Consider the following 22,012-nt stretch of genomic DNA (forward strand, 5'->3'; position numbering starts at 1 on the left):
GGTCAGGAAAGGGGAATAAAATGGTCCGAGGCGCGTATCTGGCCGGATGAGCGCGATCCACGGCCGGATGCGTGCACTCCCTCGGTCTCGTCCTGTTCTTCGTGTTCTTCGGGCTCGAAGGCATAGCGGGGGCAATGTCAAGGTGCTATAAGGCCAGGCGCATCCCTGCTGGCCGGTCATTCCACGCGAAGAAATTCGATCGACTCGTGCCGGACGCCGAACAGAAAATACCGGTCTTCTTCGAGCATCATCTGGGTCTGGATCAGCGATCGCGATCGACGATGACGAGGTACAGCCTGCTCGTGTGCGCGTGTGCGTTCCTGCTCGGCGTCCAGGCGATCGGCAGGTACCAGGGCCTGGAGTTTTTGGAACCTTGCTCCAGAAGGGATCGTAACATCGAGAGTTGCCTAGCGAGGTCCGCCAACGCCCTCACCGAACATTTCCGTCACGGTGAGAAATTAGAACAAACAGTAATAATTCTGATACGGTCCTATATCCGAGTGCATTTGTTTTGCCAAACGATCAATCCACAGAACAGACGCGAAACTGTTTCAGAACCGGTAAGAATAAGTTATGGAATCTTTGCTAGCTACGGGTCCTCGAATAATTAATTTGCCGGGCAAGATAAAAAAAATACAGCCGCGATAGTTTGGATTCGATGCTCGAGGAAAGTGCCGTGACAGTTATTTCCAGTCGCATCGACGGTACACGATATAGTACACGTTTGTTCGAAAGCAGCGGTCCCATTTTCTAAAAGTGGAATTCGAGCGTAAAACTTGTCGCGTGCTCGCGAGAAGAAAAATACGGAAGTCGAAAGTCGAGAATTACCGATTCCCCGGGGACCACGTGGTACCGTGGAGGAAATAAAAAAAAAAAAAGGAAAAAGAAGTTTCGCTGGAAAGAAGCAGGTTATAACGGTGTATTCGAATGGTCACCCAGTGTCCTACATTCCTCGCGCTCTACAAGACGAGCCTGACGGAATAGGTTCGCTGCTCCGACGCGTCTTGAATAAAACATCGAAACCGTGTGACCCTCAAGGGCCTAGCTTCGTACCTTTTCGCTATTCCGAGAACGGTATCGAATCCACGACTTGCAAGTGCGAAAATAACAAAATTATCCTACAAAGTATGAACCAAAATAATCGTAAAGTCTAATGAAAATTTCGGAGGAATGATGTACGGTTTTTTAGCTGGTAATTAATGGAATTTATTCGCGATTCTGGTAGGTTTGCCACAGTTAGGCTATCCAGAAGTGGAACCGATCATCCTGGACGAGCTGCACATAGCTCTGGGCGGAGGGCCCGATGGTTACAGGGCCCAATTCAAGGACGTTGCCGCGAAAGGAGTCTCGTCTTTAAGAGTGACCGGGCTGAGGGCCAGGTTATCCGAGGATGAGGTGCAATTGCAACTGGCCCTGAGCATTCCTAAAATAAGAGCTGCGGCCAAGTACAGGTCGAGCGGGACTCTGATCCTCGTGAAAGCCAGCGGTGCTGGGGACTATTGGGGCGAATACGGTGAGAAATTGCAACTATTACAACCACGACGCCTCTCTATCGCTAAACTTTTACATTTAAACCGACCGTAAACGTCACGCTTTACTCAAACATCGGTAAATCCTTGAATAATTGCGGAATGGTCCTAAATGGGTCACTATACGATTGCCAGTAAAAGTCAAGCTTTTCACCGAAACGTATTACTGGGTTAATCGCGAAATTAGATATTAGTCGGTTCTGTGCCGTGAACAGAGATCTCTAATTATGATTCGAAAGATAGTAGAACGTTGTATTGTAACATCGCAGAGTGAAAAGGCTTAGGTAAAAGTCAAGAGCGTCGTCGACTTTCTCCACCAACGCGATGCAAATTTGTTTTCAAAACCTTTTTGCGTCTCTCGAAGCTGTAAAGAAATAAACTCTCGAACGATAGAAGTTTCTTTTAAATCGTTGCAAAGTAAATTCGCAATCAGACACGAATGTACTCGCTTTGAAATATTGCTGGCAGAGTTTGAGAAAAAAAATTGACGAGGAAAGGCCTCGTTTTCGAGTCAGAGACCAGTAGATCCTGTCGAAGCAAGTTCGATAATGCTGGATTTAGCGTCGCTATTATCGGCGACGCTCGTTAAAAGAGACGAAGTCAGGTTTTTGAGGAATTTAAATCAGGGTGAAAGTCCAAGGCCCTATAACGGAGTTGTGTTTACGTCAATCGTCGTCTTGAGAGGTACCGTACCTGTTTTCACGGAGACGGTACCATTGACCTCTAATAACTTCGCCTTGCAGCCTGCAACCGGATTTACAACGTACTTCGCCGGTATTAGCGTTGCAGATTAGGTTAAAACTAAACATTTTCGACTCTCGCGAAACTCGATCCGAGAAAAATAAGAAAGAGCCATCGTCCGTCCACGACGTGCGCGATTTACATTTAAGCGTTGTAAACTTTCGTGCACGTTTTCAAAATTAAAATGAATTTTATTTTTTGACCGATCGCAGAGGGCGTCAAGGCCAAAGTTTTTATCAGAGCGAAGCCGTTTCTGATACAGGGTCGTCGTTACTTGAGATTGCAACAGCTCAAGATGGACTTCAGCGTGCAAAACATCAGAATGGGAGTCGAAAACGTTCGCGACAGCAACGCTATAATACGTAAGTGCATTCTACCTCGAGTAAAAAAACGAGAGACACTGGTTCTTTGTACAATGTAAAAACAGCAAAGTATATATTGTTCCGCGAAAGACTAAGAGGAAACTCATGAATATGGTTTAAAATATTTACGAGGTAGTATTACGAATCAAAGATCATGTAAGATTAACGACATTTTTTTACTTTTAGTTGCCGCGCTGAACCTGTTCATAAATACCAATAGTCAGGAATTGCTGAAGGAAATGAAACCGGATCTTAGGCGGAAATTGGTCCAAGTCATGACAACCTTCGTCGAGAAGATCTTTGCTCAAGTACCATACGACGCCTGGATAATGGATTAAATTAACCAGAGTGGCGTCTAATACGTTAATGGTTTTACATTGTTTCATTCTCATCGGTTAAACATTTGCCTCGACGCGGAACACGAAAGGATAAAGGGTTTAAATAATAAGAGTTCGCCGCCATTTTTCTTTTGTTTTAAAATTAGATTAAACTGGATAAATAGGTATACAGGGTGTTCGGCCACCCATGGGAAACATTTTAATAGGAGATTCTAGGGGCCAAAATAAGACGAAAATCAAGAATACCAATTTGTTGATGGAGGCTTCGTTAAAAAGTTATTAACAATTAAATTCAAAAATTTCAAATCGTTCTGGAAAAATTATTTTCAATTGCAGGGGTCGATTACAATCATTTTTGGTCATTACATGTACCCCCGAAATCCTACGCATTTTCGAGAAAAAAATTCCTCACCGAAAATCTAACGCGTGGCCAGAAATGTTTGCCCGAATTTTCATGCGAATCTTTAAAACATCATAACTTCTGAACGAATTGGAGGATTTTAATGTTTAAAAAAGCAAACGACGCGTATTTTAATGGAGAATACGTAGAAATCACAAAAATATTGGAAAAGTTGTTCCTTGACCCCGTAAAGTAAGAAAAACCCCATAAAAATGGACCAATCTTCAAACAGCCATAACTCCTATAATAGTGAATATATTTCAATGAAACTTTTTTCTGAAGTAGAGCTCATGGATACCTACAAAAAAGTATTAAACAACTTTTCTGTAGGGCGTCAAACAAAATTACTAAAAATGAAAAACGAATTTCTAAGAAAAATCGAAAGGGGGTAGGTGCCTAAATTTCTCGACGAAAAAAAATATTTTCAAATCACACTAAAAAAAATATCTTTGGTTCCGGGGGTCGATTACAATCACTTTTGGTGAATAGACATACCCTCGAAATCCTACGCACTTTCGAGAAAAAAATTCGAAAAGGTAGACAAATTTTTCGACGAAATTGAAAAGTTTCAAATCGTTGTAAAAAAATTATATTTAGTTGGAGGGGTCAATTACGATCATTTTTGGTGAATAGACGTACCTCCAAAATCCTGCGCATTTTCGAGAAAAAAATTCAGTACGGGCGGAACTTTAAACGTTAATAACTTTTTAACGAAGCTCGCATCAACAAATTGGTGTTCTTGATTTTTGGTTTAGTTTGGCCTCTAGAATCCCCAATTAAAACACCCTGTATATTTAATTCGAAGACGCGCGATATTGCATCGAAAGACGAGGGAAACAATAGAAATAAGTTTTATCTACACGTTTAGCTGCCTCTTAGATGTATAGTTACTCCATTATTTAAATAACTAGTACACCAATCTTACGATTAACTCAACTGACAGCGTGTATCGATACGAAACACTCGGGAGTGATTAGTTTTACTTTCATCTAACATAATAATATTTATATCGTGCAGTAGTTTTACCCATGTTGCGAATGTAAAAATGTGTCTATGATGTTTCTGAATCGATGTGTGATAGCCGAGTGATCGATCAGTAGTTTTAAAGTAGCCGCGTCTATCGTTGAATGAACATTCATTTAAATTCTTCCGAGTTTGTCTACTCGTTGCACGATTATGACTAATTGAAGAACGAGAAAGAAGCAAGTTGCAACAACGGTTTCTTTCGTTCTTCGATTTATACGGAACATTCGCGACAAAACGTAACGCGTGATTTTTAAATAAGTACGATCGAAACGATTAATATAACTAAAAGTATATTACACTTATTCTTGTAATCATGTAGATATCTGCTCAATTTTTACGTAAATTTTGCTGCGAATCGTACGTTGGATTTTTAAACATACGATTCGTGGTCTAACTTGTTAATTGCAAATAATAGTTACGTTACTACGACTGACGTTACTTGTGGAAGTGTAGCACTTTGCATTAGTAATATTTTTATAGAGTTTGTAATAAACGCAGATAAGATTTACGATAATAAATTTCATACGATCACAAGAAAGACTATGTATTTTGTTATTTCACCATTAATTTCAAGCTAATTATGGGATAAGAGATAAAAAATACATTCGGTGGAAGAGAATAATTACGATCGAAATTAAAAATATGATTGAAGGTTTCGCTGTACGTGACATCTGCAATTTAACAAACGACGTCTGCCATAGTTGAACGTACAGACTTTTCTCGAGAACGGATCACAAACAATTATACGCGAGTTTCCGGAAACTTCAACCTCAAGACGTTTAATTATTCCACATGTCGCTTGCATTTTGTGTATTTTTCTCGACGTTTCTGCATCGGGAATCGCGATTCTTCGGCTAAACTGCCTGAACCGCGGGTATGACGATGCAGTATTCGCGTTCAACGAGGGTCCGTGTGCTCCATTCGAATCAGTGCTCCCTATTTCAACCGTGTACGTAAAATTATGTTCTATGCATCCCAATCCCATCGTGGTGATGTCATTTCACGTGATATTATCACGTTTCCTACCATCAGTCAGTCCTGAAAACCGTCAGCAGACCACGATACGTGTGTAGCAATTTTATTCGATGCATTCTATCATGCGTTCTTCCTATTATGTGTAAATAACATAAGTTTACTGTATTCCAATGTTTCAATTGGACTTTTCCCCCCTAAATCGACGAATTAAAGTCTAAAGAATGGTCTAAACTGAAAATATTCCTCCTCGTTTTAAAAGAGAATCTAATAAACAAATGGGTCGATTAGCTTTTTTCCGAACTAGCAATTAGAAGTAATTGTACACGTGTGGCCGACACAAAGAAAGTAATACGGGGAAGTAGTATGCATAAATAAATATGTCGTGAAAATACTCGACCTCCAGGCGTGATTTAAGAAAAGACTACACGTAGTTATTATAAATAATTCGAATTGAAATTCATTTGCATGGCTCGTAAAACCTTTGGTCGGCTATTTTAAAGGAATTTTACGTATAAAAAGATTCAAAGTTGAAATCATCCATTGTAATTTATGCAATCTTAATTTCAGACGTATACTCGAAACAGGAGGATTTGGTAGGCGAATAAATAATAAGAGTACACGAGAGGGACTTCAGTCCATCCGTGTTTTTTCGACGATTTTTCATGGCTAAGCGATTTCTAGATATAATATACGCGGATCGTAGCCTCCGATACAAATGAATCACCGAAGAACTCTCGTCTTTCGAAGGTGTTGCTAATTATCTCCTCAGTCTATTCAAACCGGTGAAACAGCATCGATTAAATAAATCAATAATTCAATAATCGGTGCAAAAACTTTATCCATATACTATCGAGTGACTAAGGTGGAATCCCGATTTTCTCCATACAAGTTCCAAGAATAAAGAGACGGAAAATCCTCTTAGAAAAACGTGAATTCACCCCTTTTTTGTTTTCAGAAAAGTCTAGCTTTTAATTTCTTCTGGACGAAATAATGCTAATTAAATCGTACTAGGGATTAATGGACACGAGTTACTTAGAGTGGGCACTCTTAGAAGAGTTTCTAAGTGCTACTCGTATCAAGTTTGTGTGTCCACGTGTACTATGCTTAGGCACAAAGAACCGGAGGGATTCGGTGCCTTGACCCTGTCCTTCGAGATTGTCGAATATCGCGAACCATCGCGTCGTTTCGTTTGAAAAAGAAATATATAAAAAGATCTACGTACCGTTGTCGACGGTAAAAAGACGATACGTCTCTGGAATATTAGATAGAACCGATTCTTCCTGTTTCTTAACGAAGGGAATCTGGCAAACCGGGTTCCCTACGACCGCCGATTCCACGAACCTTTCGTGCTCGATTTTTCAATAGTCCCGATGCTATGACGTAGTTTCTTTGTTCTCCGACAGTGCTCCTTTTATAGTCCCACTAAAATGTGATTAAGAAATAGATGAATAAAACTACAGCAAACTGCAAGGTTTCGTGTAAAATTTACCATCGAATGACGTTCCATTCCTCTCAAATAGTCCTGGAACAGAAGAAAATAAAACAGGTTACAAAGGACCGAGTGTTCCTCGAAAATGTCCAATAGATCTTAAATACAGCGACGGGCACACGCACGCATACTCGCGCGATAAACGCATGGCGAACGTTGGCGTGGGACATGTGACTCGATCACATGCTCAGAATTCGAGATTTGTTCCATCTTGTTGATCTGGACGGTCTGGAAGGTATAAAAAAACAATAATCAGAGAGGGGAGAGATGAACAACTATAAGGACTTGGGGCTGACCTCTACTCTATTCATTTCTTCACCGACCATCCTAACATTCGTGGGCGACGTTCTTCCGGTTTCGATCCTCCCGAAGAAGAGATGAAGGTCCTACTGACATTATCGATCGTCGCCACGATCTTCGCCGCTGCATTTGCTCGTGATTTGCGTAAGTGCAATTTTTACACGATCTTTCATTCGCATTCTCAGCATTTCCTTTACACGCATCGAAGTCTCCAATTTACCGTGCATTGATTAACAATGGTGTGAATGAAAACTGAGATTGGTTTTTCAGCCAGCTTTCTTCACGTTTGCAAACGGAACGACCCGAACTTGAGCAACTGCATCAAGAAAAGCGTAGAGAATTTCAAACCGTACTTAATAAATGGACTTCCGGAATACAATATACCTACTTTGGAACCATTATTGTTGGACGAATTGGAGGCTGAACCGGGGAACACTATTAAACTGAGGCTGAAGAACGTTCACGTCTACGGCGCTAGTAATTTCACCGTTTCCAGATTGAAGTGAGTCATAGAAACATTATTATTTAATTTAGAAACGAGTTTATTTAGTAAAATATTTCGTGGCTCGTTTCTTCTGCCCCGGGATTCGTACGCTATTTAAATTTATGCTCCAGACATAGTACTCGCGATCTTCGAGATAGAATTGTGATTGTGCTACCGCGCCAGGAAGTTTGAAATTACGCGTTGTTTCGCGGGTGAGATACGCTCCTCGTATTCTCACTGAATTAGATAATTACAAGCGATATCGGTAATTGGATGTATTTAAGAACGTACATGATTTTTAACAGAATTAAAACCGCAAGAAAATTCACTAATTGTTTAGAAACTGTTAAACTTCAGGTTCTTGAATGTTAGGAATTTCATCAAATATTTCCTGCTGTTTTAATTAAGTCGAAAAATGCGTTCCTCGAAGATATAATTCTACGATCAAAGTAAATTTCCAATTGTATAATCTAACTCCGTTTTACATTTACGAACGTCGTTTTATTTAATTAAACGGACGATTCAAGTACCTTCACGAAAGTGAAGCGCAAGGCAAGGACGTTCCGACTAACCTCGAATCATCGAATAAATTCGAACGTAAAATCAATGTGTACGTAGTGCCTTGACTCTCTTGAATATTCGAGTATGAAATCATAATGTTCGTCGCGTGGTGTCTGTTTCGTCTTCAAAATGGTTTTTGCTTTTGATCAAACAAGTCCCGGCACGAAGGATAAATAAATAAAACGAAATAATCAGCAATTATAATTCGAACGAGGATACTTTCGCGAAAATTTTTCATAAATATGGGAATTCCGTGTACGTATGTAGGGCCCTAAATGTTAATTAATTCATTTCCTTACGTAATTTAAAATTGAAAAATATCAAAGCTAAAGAAATTTGATCGTTTAAGCGGCTCGATAAATAATTCCCGCGCGTTTAAAGCGTATGCAATATAACGAAGCGTAATTGAATTCGAGACGGAGTGGTGATTGATTCCCTGTTCATAAATAGATAAAACGACGGTGATGGCTGAGAAGGAGCCATTTGTATTCCGCGCGTATGCGAAGAAATGGCCATGACACGAACTTCTGAAATACGTGTTAGAAACGCTCGGTATGGCACGCGCGACTAACGAGTCACAAAAAGAACGGGCCTCGAATCGTGCAAGCGAAATATTTCACCGGAACTATTATTCCAATCCCTTCTCCTAAAATAACATTCAACTTTGAATCGATATTTTTTCGTTTCCTTCGCAGGGCCAATACAGACACGTTGCGTTTCGTGGTGGAATTGAACTTCTCGAGCCTTTCTATAGAAAGTGACTACGATATAGATGGAAAAGTGATCCTTCTGCGTATCAAAGGATCAGGTCCGATGACTGGAAACTTTACAAACTGCAAAGGACTCGTCAAGCTTCAGGCACACGTGGTAAAACGAGACGATGGCGCGAATTACGTGGAAATCGTAAACTTCATTACGAAAATCTCGGTGGGCAAGGGACATTTGTTGCTGAAGAATCTGTTCGGCGGTGATCCACTTCTTGGCGAGGCCATAAACGTGGCCATCAACAGTAACTTCGACGATTTCATCAAGGAGCTTCAACCGTCCCTCGAAAGCGCCATATCCAGCACGTTCCTCAAAATCGCGAACAGCATTCTGGGACAATTCACTTACGAAATGCTTTTCCCACTTTCGTAGGGTAGACAATTCAAATGTATGATCGTTCGTTAACCCTTTATGGGCAGCCATTTTGATTCCAACGTCACAGGCATCCTGGATCCTTTGTTCTAATAACATTCGTAGTTCGATTCTTCAATTTTCCGGATTGATTCTGTATGTAGATGAAATGTGTTAATACTTAGGATAAGAATGGTTATTTTTTAATGCTTCGATAATTGTTCTTCGATGATTTGATGTCAGTCGTTTTTACCTTTCGAACAACAATACATTTTTGTGATCAATGCGTGTGTTAATCCAGTAAATGCTGAAGAAACTGTATGTTCCTATGTATGTAAATATCTCGAAGATCGAACCAGGGGTCAGATTCCTGTAACATTTTTGGAAAAGTTCTAATAGTAAGGATAACCGATAAGTAGGTAAGGAAATTTAATACAGACGATGGACATCGATGCGATGGCTAATAAAGTTTAGGTATTAAGTAACAAACGTATTAATATACTTTTATTCGAACAATCACAATCCTAAATTAATAAAGCGAATACATTATTCACAGCACAACCGAAACGATGTCCATAGCTTTTTGTCCACGGTTATAGATTCGTTTCTACAAAATGGTCGATAGATCGAGCACGAAGGATCAGCGTCCCTTTGATCTCGGTTATTCTCGATCGGGGAAGAGCTCGCCGAAAGTGAAATGCTTGCAGATCTTGTTGGCCATTTCGAGGCCCTTCTGGGAAATGGCTTTTTCCAGATTAGGTCTGGTGGCCTCCAATATCTCCCGATGACTGTGGCCCAGCGCCTGGCGGACGGCTTCCTGCAGAATTTTATCGAAGTTCTCCGCCTCGAATTTAACCGTGTAATCCTTCACGTTCAAGTGAGTGGTAATCGACCAGAAGTACACGTACTTCTTTCCGTTCCGTTCAACCAGCTTGAACTCTAGGTGAACTTTCGTATTTACATCCTCTGGAACAGAACATCGCGTTCGTCTATCGATGCAACTTATCGTAGGGTCGAAACAATGAAACGGAAACCATTAAGAGAAATTTTCTAATCCGAGAATTCACCATTCGACGACTCTACTCACTCGTGCTCAAAGTGATCGGACCGTTTCCAAAGATCGGCACCAGGATCCTAGCGTTGACGGTATAATCAGCGTCCATGTGGATCTCATCGAACTGAAGATCGATATCTACCTTTTGCTTCTCGAGATCCACGTGGAGGAAATTCACGTGATAAGGTTGAAGCCCGCGAAGCTTTATGTTTGTTGCCATCGCTTTAAAGTCCGGCGAGTCCGAGATCTGCACTCTATCGATCATCAAAGGATCCACGGGCGGAATATCCAACTCTGGAATACCTTTTCGAAGCTTCGGTGCCAAAGCTTCGACGCTTTTAATCACGCAATCGTCGAGATTCGGGTTCTTCGCTCCGCACACATGGATGTAAGACGCTGACAAATAAATAAAGAGTATAGAAACTACCTAACAACATTGAATTAAAAATAAAACGAGTCAGAAATAATTCCAAGGGGAACGATGCAATTTTAGTTTTTTACAAACCTATTCTTCCTCTACTCCTAAACGAGTCATTTTGAATTCTTTACTGGATTCTATAACTATTTAACATATTTGAATCATCGATGATAATAACGTTTACAATTACTTTTTGTTCCTAGCGTTAGCTTGCTTCCTGTATTTTATTCAGCCGATCTAGCAAGTTACAAGGAAGCAATTAACAGCTAATTATATGATAATTTATTTGCTACAAGTATAATACAATAACTGTCCTCATTCTCGAATAAAATTAACGAACTATAAAGAGATCAAAGTGCCCGTTGTGAACCGATCAAAAATAAAAAATCGCGTGTAGCGATATTTTCTTAATTTTACAAGTGCCATCCATATTGTCTATCAACGATATTACGTTTTTGTGTACTCGCGTTGCACACAACAGCTCATCGTTTTGCAAACAAAGGTAGGACACGGGGAATACTAATTACCACGGACCGATGTTCATTAGAAATACCATCGAGGTCGTTTGTTTGTAATTCAACAAATTCCTCCTGCGATGACATCCTGTTTTTCGATAATATCTACCACTCTGATTTCCTTGAGTTACATCAAAATTTCTTTCCGCATTTTACGACCTCGTCGATCGCGATCGCGTATGTTTATTCATTCGAAAACGCATGCACGACATAATTTATTTTATCGACAATCTCTATGAACGGAATATAAATATTTATATATTTTCTAACTCTTCTCTAAATCTTGGGGCTCCATTATCTAAGATATTTGGATCTATTATGCTTCCTTTGTTTCCTACAACACTTTTTGGCACTTTTTGGCTCAATAAAGTACGGGGGATCCTGTATTTTTAATTATTAAATATGCAAGAAACAATTGAAAGGGTTACTCACGGACTTCAGCTTTCGCGAAGCCCACGACAATGGCGACGAACAAAAGCTCTTTGACAACCATCTTGGACGATCCTTCCTCAAACGTGCACCGGAGGAAACTAAAGCGATCCTCGTGAGTCTGTACAGATCCTCTGCACTGATCCTCGATCATCGGCCAAGCTCATATATATATAGGTACGTTCGAGGATAACAGTGCGGTGCATGGAAAATGATACTGAATCACTTGAGCCCGTGGCCGTGATCGTAGGATATCTGCATAGGAAGTGTTTCTTCCACACAGGATCATGTTTGTAGGCGTATCGGTCGAGAGAAGGGGTATTCGCATAAATCACTTAATCCGACAGATCGTTTGATGTTCTATGTTTTCTTTCTAACGCGAGATTTCCGGGTCAATTTGACGGATTTTTAGCAGCAAGTGCATTTCACTTGGAACAATAGAAATTCTTCGACGTACATACATACGTTAGATACAATAGGAACGAAATAATTTATGCTAGAATTCTTTAAAATTTTAGGATGTTCGAATCCATTCGATAATCGACCCGTTTACATTTTATGCAAATCATGACAGTTGCACCATCGATCGGACGTAATTATCTTCACATTTGCGCGAATCTTTTCAACAAACACGGAATGTGTAATCCATTGACGAAAGAGATCAACAAAAAATTCACGAGTTTCAATTAACATACTCTTGCTCTCTATTGATATAAAAATTGATTGTCGTATGTTTTGGCATTTATTCGATCAGCTTCGTTAGTCTCGACTACTTGAGGGGATAAATATTGACGTTCAACGATGTAAATATTTCCCAATGTCGACGCCCACGCACCTTGGATCGGATTATTAATCCTAAGCGAAGTTCTAGCCACTCCCATACAGGGATTCCGTATTTCTCGATTTCCTGTTGCGAATCGTTGCACTATGTTTTCGCAAACACGAATATCGGGAAGTGTCTCGTTGATCGCACGAAAGAAAAAGAAAAAGAAAAAAAGAAAAACCGGTGATTCGAGTTGCAACATCTTTCCACGAAGTAACCAGTCGATGTTAGATCTCGGTGATTAGGCTTGCTCGCATAATTTGTTCCGGATCGTAGGATTTCGGGTCGGTCTAGCGTCGATCGCGCCTTTTGCAACTTTCGCCGCTCTTAACGAGATCGTAAAAATTGCGGAAATTGGCGCGGGCAAGTTTTTACTCGTCAGCGAATCCGCGGCGTAGTAAAGCAAAGAATGTCGGTGCTCCCCGTAGATCGTGCGAATTAGAGCCGGTTATGTTGCAACGTGTATCATTTTTCGCGCCTTTGATCGATTATCGTTAACCAATGCTCGACGACCGTCAATCGCGTAAACTCTTTTCCGCGTTCCGTTCCCGACGATTATCTATCCACGATTTCCTAAAATCCATTCGATGGGGCAAATGACATATTAATCGACCGCCGACTTCGCAACGGTACATTTCAACACGCATTGTTAAAAAATCCTATTTACGAAATATACAAATTATCAGCTACTCCGAGAATAGGCGAAGAAATTTCTAAATTATTATCTCGTTTTCCCCGAGCCTCTCGGCGAGATTAACGCACGTTTGAATTACACAAAGTTGCCGTAACGCATGTGACATTAACTCCGCGATCCGCGAACACACGATTTTTCTCTGGTTGTCTCGTTTTGCAATCCCTGTCCGATCGCGAACCGATTGGGCTCTAATCAACAGCCCATAAACCACGCATTATCCTAGACATTCTCGTAAAATAAGTTATCGGACAACTTGCAGCTTCGTTTTTATACATTACGCTGGAAAAAGTTGTTTGTCTCGTTTTCTACTATACAAATATGTATCGAGCAAGTACGTAAACAACGCGAATCTGCTGTTTGACAGGGTGGTAGTATAATTCTGGGACGACGCGTAAGAATTTAGAAACCCATGAAAGATTCATTAGATCCGTTGGTAAATCGTTCGCCGGGGCCCCGAGTATTGGCAACTTCGCGGGACGGTTGGCCAAGAATCGGTGCCCTAATGCACGCGACGCGCCGTTTCTGCGGCTGTCGGGCCTTGTTTCTCGCGAAATGCCAGTCGAACGTACAGCGACTGATGGAACGCGAGAAAAACCGCGTGGGGAAGGCGGGTGAAACGCAAACGGGCGGTCAACATGGACGTAGAATCAGCAACCTGCACCGTTCTCCGGTTAACTCTGTCCGGCGAGTTACGAGCGATCCGGGGCTGGACCAATGACCGACAAGTGGCACGAGGCGATCAGCATGCCGAACGCGATAAAGCAATCCCTGTTGGTCTCTCGGGGGATCGCGGGTTAACATATCATCCCCGTCTTTCTGTCGGTTAGTCGCCAAGAACCGTTCGACCGGCCGCGATGTGCGCTCTTCTTGCCCACCTTTGGTACGCAACTCTCGATTCACGTCCCTCTTCCTTTCCGTTCTCCAGTTACGACCACGCAGACCACCGGTCAGGTCCCCGGTGGACCAGGGGGGATCAAAAATCCATCCATTTTCGAAACGGCAAACTCGCGAGAAACGATCGCGGAGAGCACTCTGATACCTGTGGATTTTTTTCATTTGTGAGTCGTCGATAGAGTTAAAGGTTTTGCATTCGATTTTCGTCCAACAAATTTTAAGGGGATATTATAGCCCGGGGCACGAGGGTCGAATCATGGTTTTCAAGGCACTCTGACGATTGGAACTGCAAGGGACACGCGAGTGAAATGGTTTTCGATGATGTTGCAGTACACGTACAGTACGAAATTAAAAACACGCGAGTGATAGTAAATGCATCTTGCACCCTCGACGAAATGTTCCAAAGGTCTTGACGATGTGACACGATGAAAATTTTTAAAGAGTACATGCCTTTTTCTTATTTCAACTTGCATTTTCGAGATCAAAAGAAATTGCTATTTATACTTGATAAATACTCGAAAAATAATTGTACCAACTGAAGGCTTAACAATAAGTGTCGCAAAGTGTTAAATAATCCTATTGCTGTATCTAGAATAGTATTGAAAATTTCGATAAAGTCAAAGGTGCGTTCAAAATTCTCACCGATACAATTGAAAATATTGGAAATCGTAAAACACGGAAGATATAAAGTTTCACAGACCGCAAGTAAGTATTTCGTGGTTAGAAAATGCATCGGTGATGCAACGGCACACTCACAACTAGTCAGGTCACGGCTGCGTTTTTTCCCCCGTAAATCAGCTACTTAACACTGCAACAATAGATCAATAAATTTTTACATTTCGTCGATATTAACGGTAAACCGGTGCAATTTCATTTTAACGATAACTTTCGCACAATTGTTCTAATTACCTGCAAAGTTAATTACAAAATCGCCTAAATCTCTTGGATCTCGCGTCGAGAAATGACGATTAACGTTCGATCTTCTTCTTTTTAGCCTAATGGCGACTCTGGTTTCTGCGGTTTCTGGCGTTTTACGTGAGTATCGTCGAGAAAGATTCTTACAAGATGGGTACAATGTTTCTGGTCAGAAATCAAAGCTAATAGAATTTAGTTCGATATCGTTTTGATTCTCAATGCCTATGATTCGTCAGGCTGTACGCGAAAGCAACAATCTCTTATCATTCGAACGGAGACGTTGACATTAATGGTTCTTTCGAAATTTCGATTCACCGTCAAAGACGTATAAGGCAAATAAATAAATGTCATGTGCATTCTAATGAAAGATTGCAAAATCTGTCGTACCACTTTCGGTTTTAAAACCTGACTGCACTCGTGGCCTTGGGCTGGTTCAAAACGAGATTAAGGTCGCGAATACAGTACACCCTGAAGATATCTTTGGCCATCATTAACATTTATTCGGAATCAATTTGCGAAATTGATCTTAATAAAGAAACGACGAAGGCACAGTGTTTTCAAAGACACTTTAATGCTATTCTAATCGATATTTTCTATATTTCTCGCGATTCGCCACGATTCTCTTTTTCATCCGTTACGATCAATTTCTATTATTATTAAGTCTACAACAATTATGCAAATGGTTTCTTTCCGCAGCGCCTTACATAAAGCCGTGCAAGAAAAGCGAACCCGACATCAACAAATGCATTACAAAGTCTATCGATCAACTTCGCGAGAAATTAGCTGTGGGGATCCCGGAACTGGAGGCGCCGGCGATCGAGCCTCTTCATCTCAAGCAGATTCGACTGTTTCGAGGACCGACCGGGGCGAGGCTCGACGTAAATCTCACGGACTTGCGGGTAAATCGCGGAAAAAAACGAATCTATATCGGAACGTATCGAACCAGAGACCATATTTTAGGTATCGGGTCCATCCACGTTCAAAGTTCGCGACCTCAAAGCCGACGTGGAGAACGTGAAATTCACTTTCAAGGTATCCTTCGATCAACTGAACTTCCAAGGGAAATATAAGATAGACGCGAGGATCCTTTTGCTCAGGCTGGTTGGACAAGGAGATCTTACCGGGAAATTTGGTAAGATTTCTACGACGATGTAACTTCTACGTGAAGTTAATAGAATGTTTATATACTTTCCGTATCTGCATACGAGTGTATAAATGCTGCTCGGAGATAATAAGTTCGCTAGCAGGTTTTACCGGTTATAGTATAATCTCCCTAGAGACCCAGGAAGACTACGCGGAGTAGATTATACCATTAACGATCAGACTCGCTAATCAACTTCGCATTTTGTACAGCACCGATAGATTTTAGAAGAAATTTTTACCAAAGTTCTTAGCAACGTTATTATTGATTCGATATATTGTAATTTACCAGCCGACTACGACTCCGACGTCGCTTTGAGAGCGCGAAAGGTCTTCAGGGACGACGATACCTTCCTTAGCTTCGACAAGATGAAGATAAAGATAAAAATTGGCAACGCGAATCTGCACTTTAGCAATCTATTCGGCGGGGACACGGTTTTGGGTAAGTAAATACTTTCTTTCTTTCTACGTTGGAAACGATTCGCAGCCATTAGCTCGGCCCTACCCGGGAGGAAAGTATTTGGAATACTTTCGTCGCGGGTAACACCGATTACCAGGTCCCACCACGTGGAGGTTGCTGCGACTGGAGACCCAAAGGATGATAGATGGAATCATAGTTCCATCGAGTACATAGATATTTACAAAATCAGCTTAATATTAATTTACAATCAGTTGATCCTTTAAATACGTAATAGATTTACGAAATTATTAAATTATCTTCTAATTATGTCCATGTTTAATCAGGTGCTGCTAGTCACGAATTATTGAACCAGAACAACGCGCTGCTTTTGGAAGAAATAACACCGGTGCTGGAAACATCTCTGGCGGACCTTTTCACGGACGTTGCCAATAAAATCACCAAGTCCTTCACCTACAAGGAATTGTTTCCGGACGACTAAACGATCTGCTTAGAAATAGTGGCTCGTGATCGTCCATGGTCAGTGGTTCGACGTGCAATCGTGCAACGTATCGTTAAATTCCGAAAAATTCGTCCAACAAACTTGGATACTGTGTGGAAATCTTTTTCGTCGATGAACAGAAATCGCGTAATTGCGAACAAAATAGTTGCCAAGAATCTCGCGCAAGACGATCGCAGTTTACTTTGTAAGATAACGAGTAAGAATTTTCTAACAACAATTTTTAAATAAAAGAAGAAATTGGATATTAAATATTATCATTAGCGTTAGACGATACCGAACGTGATCCTTCCTGAATATAAGCTATTCAGTGAACCGAAAAGAGCTATGGATTAAACTTAATTTTCTGTGTTCCTCTTTACGGTTCGCCGACAATTTATGCAATATTCAGTTACGTAAAGCGTGTGATCCAACCAATCGCAGATTGAAACTAATACGCCGCAATAAAACCACGAAAAGACATACTTACGATACATTTATTCGACTCGTTACAGAAATTTACAAACGTATACTAAACGAGGAATCGCGTCGGCAATAAGAAACAAAAATGTAAACATACCAGCTAATAACAGACAATCGGGATAACGAATAAATAATTACTCGAACGTAAGCCACTGTACAAGTCCTATATATTCGATCACATTCTCATTCATCGATGAAGAAGTCGAAAATTTCCACCTCGTTCGCCGTTCATACCGTGCATTACATTTTTCCTCGATTGCAAAGCAATTATTTCCTTTCGACGAATAAAATTAATAATAATTAATCACTCGGGTTTAGTTAGCAACGAGACGCGGATAGAAAGTTTCAAATCGTGAGTAAACGTTCTCCGGCGTCGGAATTAGAACTCATTCGTTACGGCGGAGGCGAAATAAATTGCCCGTCCAAGGTCACCGAGAAACTATTTTTTGGTCGTTCCATTCACTCTCTCTTAAATAAACCTAATCGTGATTCAGATTCGGGGGAAATGACATTGAACGGTCGAGTTAGTTCAACCTCGACTGCCATGATAACGGCGATAGCGAACGATTGGTTCCTGTCGATCATAAAGGATAACGCGAACAATGGACTAGGGAAGCAATTCCTGCTTCGTGAGCGCTCCTAACGCTCTGGCGGCCAATGCTCTGCTCACTGTGGCCGCTGTGTCTTCGATTATGGGACTAGCTATGTCCAGAACCAGGCGGGGATTCGAATTGAAGAAGGTCGCCGCAGCGTCGGCTGAAATGGAACGCAAAAGTAAGGGAAAAATGGTTGAAACCATTTGTTAGCAGCGTCTAAACCAAGGTGCATGTTCTTAGAATCTTTGTCTCGGGTTAATTGCAAGATCTACCGTATATGATATTGTATCGAGTCTTTTACCGGCTAGAGTATGAGACGGGGGTGCTTTCAGTTTGATATTTCCGTCGCCAACGCGAATTTTCGTCACGAGCTTGTCGACGTTGATCCTTTGGACGCCATTCTTGTCGATGACTTCTTTGCCTTGAGCGTTCACTTGCACTTCTGTGTTGGCTGTTTCGTAAAAAATACACGAACCGTTAGAATACACTTCGTTCTACGAGCTTCTCGCGAGGAACCTATATGTATATGTATACGCTAGTTTTTTACATATCGTACTCACTGAAGTTTCCTTTGAAGCTGCCAGCACCGTTCAACGGAAGCAGCAGCAGCCTTCCTTGCACCTCGTAGTCGCCGTTCACGTGGACGTGCGGCAGCTGAACTTTAATGGCGACCGATAGATCGTCAGGGTTCGCCTTTAGATCGTCGATAAGGAAATTGGTAGCACCGTGGACGCGTATCTGGCTCATGTTCGCCTTAATTTTCAGCGCCTCCAGGTTCCTATCGACCGTCAACGACGGCAGGAAGAGCGGATCCAGAGCTGGCAACTTCAAGGCCGGTATACCTTCGGCCAGGTACGGGGTAATAGCTTTTAATTGCTTCAACACGCATCTGTCGTACTGTCCCAAATCGGCCGTTCGAGCACAGGGCTGCACTCCGGGTGCTGGAAACAAACATCGACCCGAATGGTTTCTACGATTCCAACGGGGACCATTTTTCTCATTTTACTTTCTTAATTCGACTTCGAGACATTCCCTGTTCTTTGGTATTAAAAAAAAAAAGAGATTATCGTTCTAACTGAGCAAGCGACAGCGTACAGAGTACGACAGTGTATTGATTTAGAGCGTAAAAAGGCGGATGCGATGAAACGCTGAATGGGCAAACGCGGATCGTGCGTTGTTTATTTAGCGAGTAAGTCAACGTACTGTGTTGAAACGTCAGGTGAGTGAACGCGGGCACCTTATCGCTGACTAAGAAGTCACGGTGAGCGCGTTTCAGCCGCGGCCTAAAATCGAAAGTGCGCTCGTAGAAAGTGAAATTACGAGGCGAGCCGACTCCCAGAGTCCGTACGCCGTGGACCTTTTCGTTGACCGTAAAGGCGAATTCTCGGGGAGAACGCACGTGCTCGTCCGGCGAGAAAGGTTCGATCCTCTGATCGATGGATCGCCGGTAGCTAGAAACCGCTCGGTGCCGCTCCGCGCCGCGACCAATCGATCATTCCCCGCTTGGTTCTCGAGCGGCCGATTATCCGCCGCTGTGAAAGGAGACCTTACAGCCGCTTGCTCGACCCGAATTTCTAAACGACCGAGAAAAACAACGTTTGCTCGAAAACCTGACGGTGAAACTACCCGCAACGGTCTAACTATCTACGATCGAACGTCTTGGTGTCATTTTAAATTAACGGGGTTTTCGAATCCTTTCTTTACGAACAAATTATATGGATCCACAGAGCTTTTTAAATTATTTACTTCTTGATGAAAACACTCGAGTTATAGCCAATAATGTTTACAAGGAGTCAGGATGTCAGTCGACTGTTTGCAATTTATTTGGATCAAAAAAATTAACTATTACCCGATGTGATCGACGATCGAACGATCTAGCTTTAAAAAATAATAGAATGGCAGGCTGGCGAGATGAAATTCACTTGTAAACTCTATCTGTTAACGTTAACGTCGCCCTTGTAACATAACTTATCATCCATTGAGCGGGATTACGTAGTTTTCTGCAACCGGTACATGGAATTAGCATGGGAACGCAATTAACACGTTGACACCAAAATTCTCTCAAACGGAACGCGCTTGCAATTCTGTTTACGCGGTTACCAAACAAAGCAAATTGCTTATGTTTGCGTCAACAAATAATTTTCAGCTATTATGGGGATCTTTGTACCGTGTTTTCTGCTACTATTTCTCTTTCGATCTGTTAAGATTCCCCACAGAGAAACGAACTAAAACGTAATGGCGATCTTGTAGCTGTCGAAGGTAAAATAAAACATCAAAAGTTACGCCAACGTAACATAACGACTGGCCACGTGCGTATCGTCGAGTTTCATAACATAATCATCTAAACAAATTATTATCCGATAGAGCTGTCGATGCTTAGGGATGAACAGTTGGTTCGAAATGAAATATTGTGATTCCAAGATGTTACCTGTTTCTGCTTAGATGGGGCAGAATGGTTTTTTGCTGATTGATCTCGAAGAAGATTGAATCGTATCGTTGATCGATAGAAATAAGGAAAATTATGGTGCAACTGTGGGGATGGCGTACTCACGTAGTTGAGCGATGACAGCCCCGGTCCAGGTGGCAATCAGGAGCAGCCCGATCATCGTGGTCATCCTGTCGCTGCGCTACGGAGCCGCGTGGTATAGCGATTAGCAGGAGCGTTATTGAAAATGCGTACGATGGCCCTTGCTGCTGGGTATATATAAACTAAACAGCACTTTCTCCGCGCGTGTACGACGCCCCACTCTGGGAGATGGTGAATTCATCATGGTAGAATGGCTCCTGTTAATTCAGTCAGGGCCGTAGCCAACACGCCGTTGGCTAGACGCCGGCTGCACGTTGGATCCGTCCTCGTTGCACCGGAACTAGCGGATCGTAGGTCAGGACTTCTACCACGTCCGGAAAAGAGTCGAGCGTTCGCTCGGCGAGACGAGAGTGCTCGAACGAGCTCCATCCTCGTCTCGCCCTGCGCTCCAGGCAGTCTTAATTGGTTATTATATCAGAGACGCTCCGAAGAAGTAAAAGTTTCAGCCTGAAATTTGGTCGGCGACAAGGTGAGAGCGAGAGTCCACGTTGCAGTTGGATTTTACGGAGCGAACCGGCAATTTCTTTCGCCGACGATTTCCTTCTTTAATGGAGGGTTTCTAATCTTCGTTGCTCGTAAAAATCTCATTCTGTTGCTTCTTGACAGGATAAAGTAAATGCACCCATTACCGTGGAATTTTCTTCTATCAATCGCGTGCAAATCCATTTCTTGCTTTTGAAAAATTTGTACAATCTGGCGAGGATGTCTTGCAGCCAATTTAAATCGTAATCAATGGTAACAAGTCTCAATTAGCAGGTTTGTTCGCCGGTCATTAGGATTCTGTGTCAAGTGGTTTGCGTACACAAGCGCGGCTACCACAATCATCGTCTTCGGATTGTAATTTTTTCAGCTAATAGGCTTCGTGACCTCGCGAATTCTGGCCAGCGTTTCCTCTTGTAACTCGAGATTTCAAAAGACGATAATTAAAAGTAATATCCGTGCATACGCGTAGCTTCTGTAAATATCTCTTCGGGAGAATCTCGTCTTCGGCGTAGCACTTTGCGGGGTACATTTTGATTACAAAGAAGATTTGGCAACTGCTTGCCACATTTGGGTCATCGGCGTTATGAATCACGCTTATTTCTTTTGTCGAGAGTCGTACGAGCGAGACCGTTTATTTTTTAGTCGAATTTGCAATTTTTTCATTAACGTCCATTAACCCTAATCTACGACGGATAATGGCTGGAAGGATCACAACGTTATTGAGTATATAATTTAGTATATAATAAGAAATTTACATGTCACCA

General features: G+C 41.8%; 4 protein-coding genes across 5 annotated transcripts; 3 read left to right on the forward strand and 1 right to left on the reverse strand.

The window, feature by feature from the left end:
• The first annotated feature begins 134 nt into the window (after positions 1-134).
• LOC122396944 (protein takeout-like) lies at positions 135-3,130 on the forward strand. Its single transcript, XM_043395741.1, has 4 exons — positions 135-450; positions 1,226-1,513; positions 2,483-2,632; positions 2,819-3,130. Exons 1-4 carry the CDS (start codon positions 135-137, stop codon positions 2,968-2,970), a joined length of 906 nt encoding a protein of 301 aa, XP_043251676.1. The 3' UTR covers positions 2,971-3,130.
• Positions 3,131-7,127: 3,997 nt separating this feature from the next.
• Positions 7,128-9,380, forward strand: LOC122396838 (circadian clock-controlled protein daywake). The gene is made up of 3 exons (XM_043395541.1): positions 7,128-7,304; positions 7,431-7,662; positions 8,901-9,380. Exons 1-3 carry the CDS (start codon positions 7,238-7,240, stop codon positions 9,340-9,342), a joined length of 741 nt encoding a protein of 246 aa, XP_043251476.1. The 5' UTR covers positions 7,128-7,237; the 3' UTR covers positions 9,343-9,380.
• Positions 9,381-9,850: 470 nt separating this feature from the next.
• LOC122396945 lies at positions 9,851-20,973 on the reverse strand. The gene is made up of 8 exons (XM_043395742.1): positions 20,730-20,973; positions 18,739-19,119; positions 18,480-18,629; positions 18,200-18,338; positions 11,964-11,992; positions 11,741-11,899; positions 10,409-10,771; positions 9,851-10,287 (listed from the first exon to the last, which is right to left on the reverse strand). The coding sequence occupies exons 1-8, from the start codon at positions 20,791-20,793 to the stop codon at positions 9,983-9,985; spliced, it is 1,590 nt and encodes a 529-aa protein (XP_043251677.1). The 5' UTR covers positions 20,794-20,973; the 3' UTR covers positions 9,851-9,982.
• Positions 12,421-18,045, forward strand: LOC122396836 (protein takeout-like). Of its 2 annotated transcripts, none has more exons than XM_043395539.1 (6): positions 12,421-14,134; positions 15,143-15,183; positions 15,760-15,962; positions 16,024-16,195; positions 16,496-16,645; positions 16,948-18,044. In XM_043395539.1, exons 1-6 carry the CDS (start codon positions 14,109-14,111, stop codon positions 17,100-17,102), a joined length of 747 nt encoding a protein of 248 aa, XP_043251474.1. In that variant the 5' UTR covers positions 12,421-14,108; the 3' UTR covers positions 17,103-18,044. The 2 variants fall into 2 exon arrangements, with proteins under 2 accessions (XP_043251474.1, XP_043251475.1); XM_043395540.1 differs by lacking the exon at positions 12,421-14,134 and adding an exon at positions 14,714-14,853 and having other exon boundaries at positions 16,948-18,045.
• Positions 20,974-22,012: the final 1,039 nt, after the last annotated feature.

This window comes from Colletes gigas, unplaced genomic scaffold (assembly GCF_013123115.1).
Source record: "Colletes gigas isolate AHSC1104 unplaced genomic scaffold, ASM1312311v1 Colletes_gigas_Sc00008, whole genome shotgun sequence".
Classification (NCBI taxonomy): domain Eukaryota; kingdom Metazoa; phylum Arthropoda; class Insecta; order Hymenoptera; family Colletidae; genus Colletes; species Colletes gigas.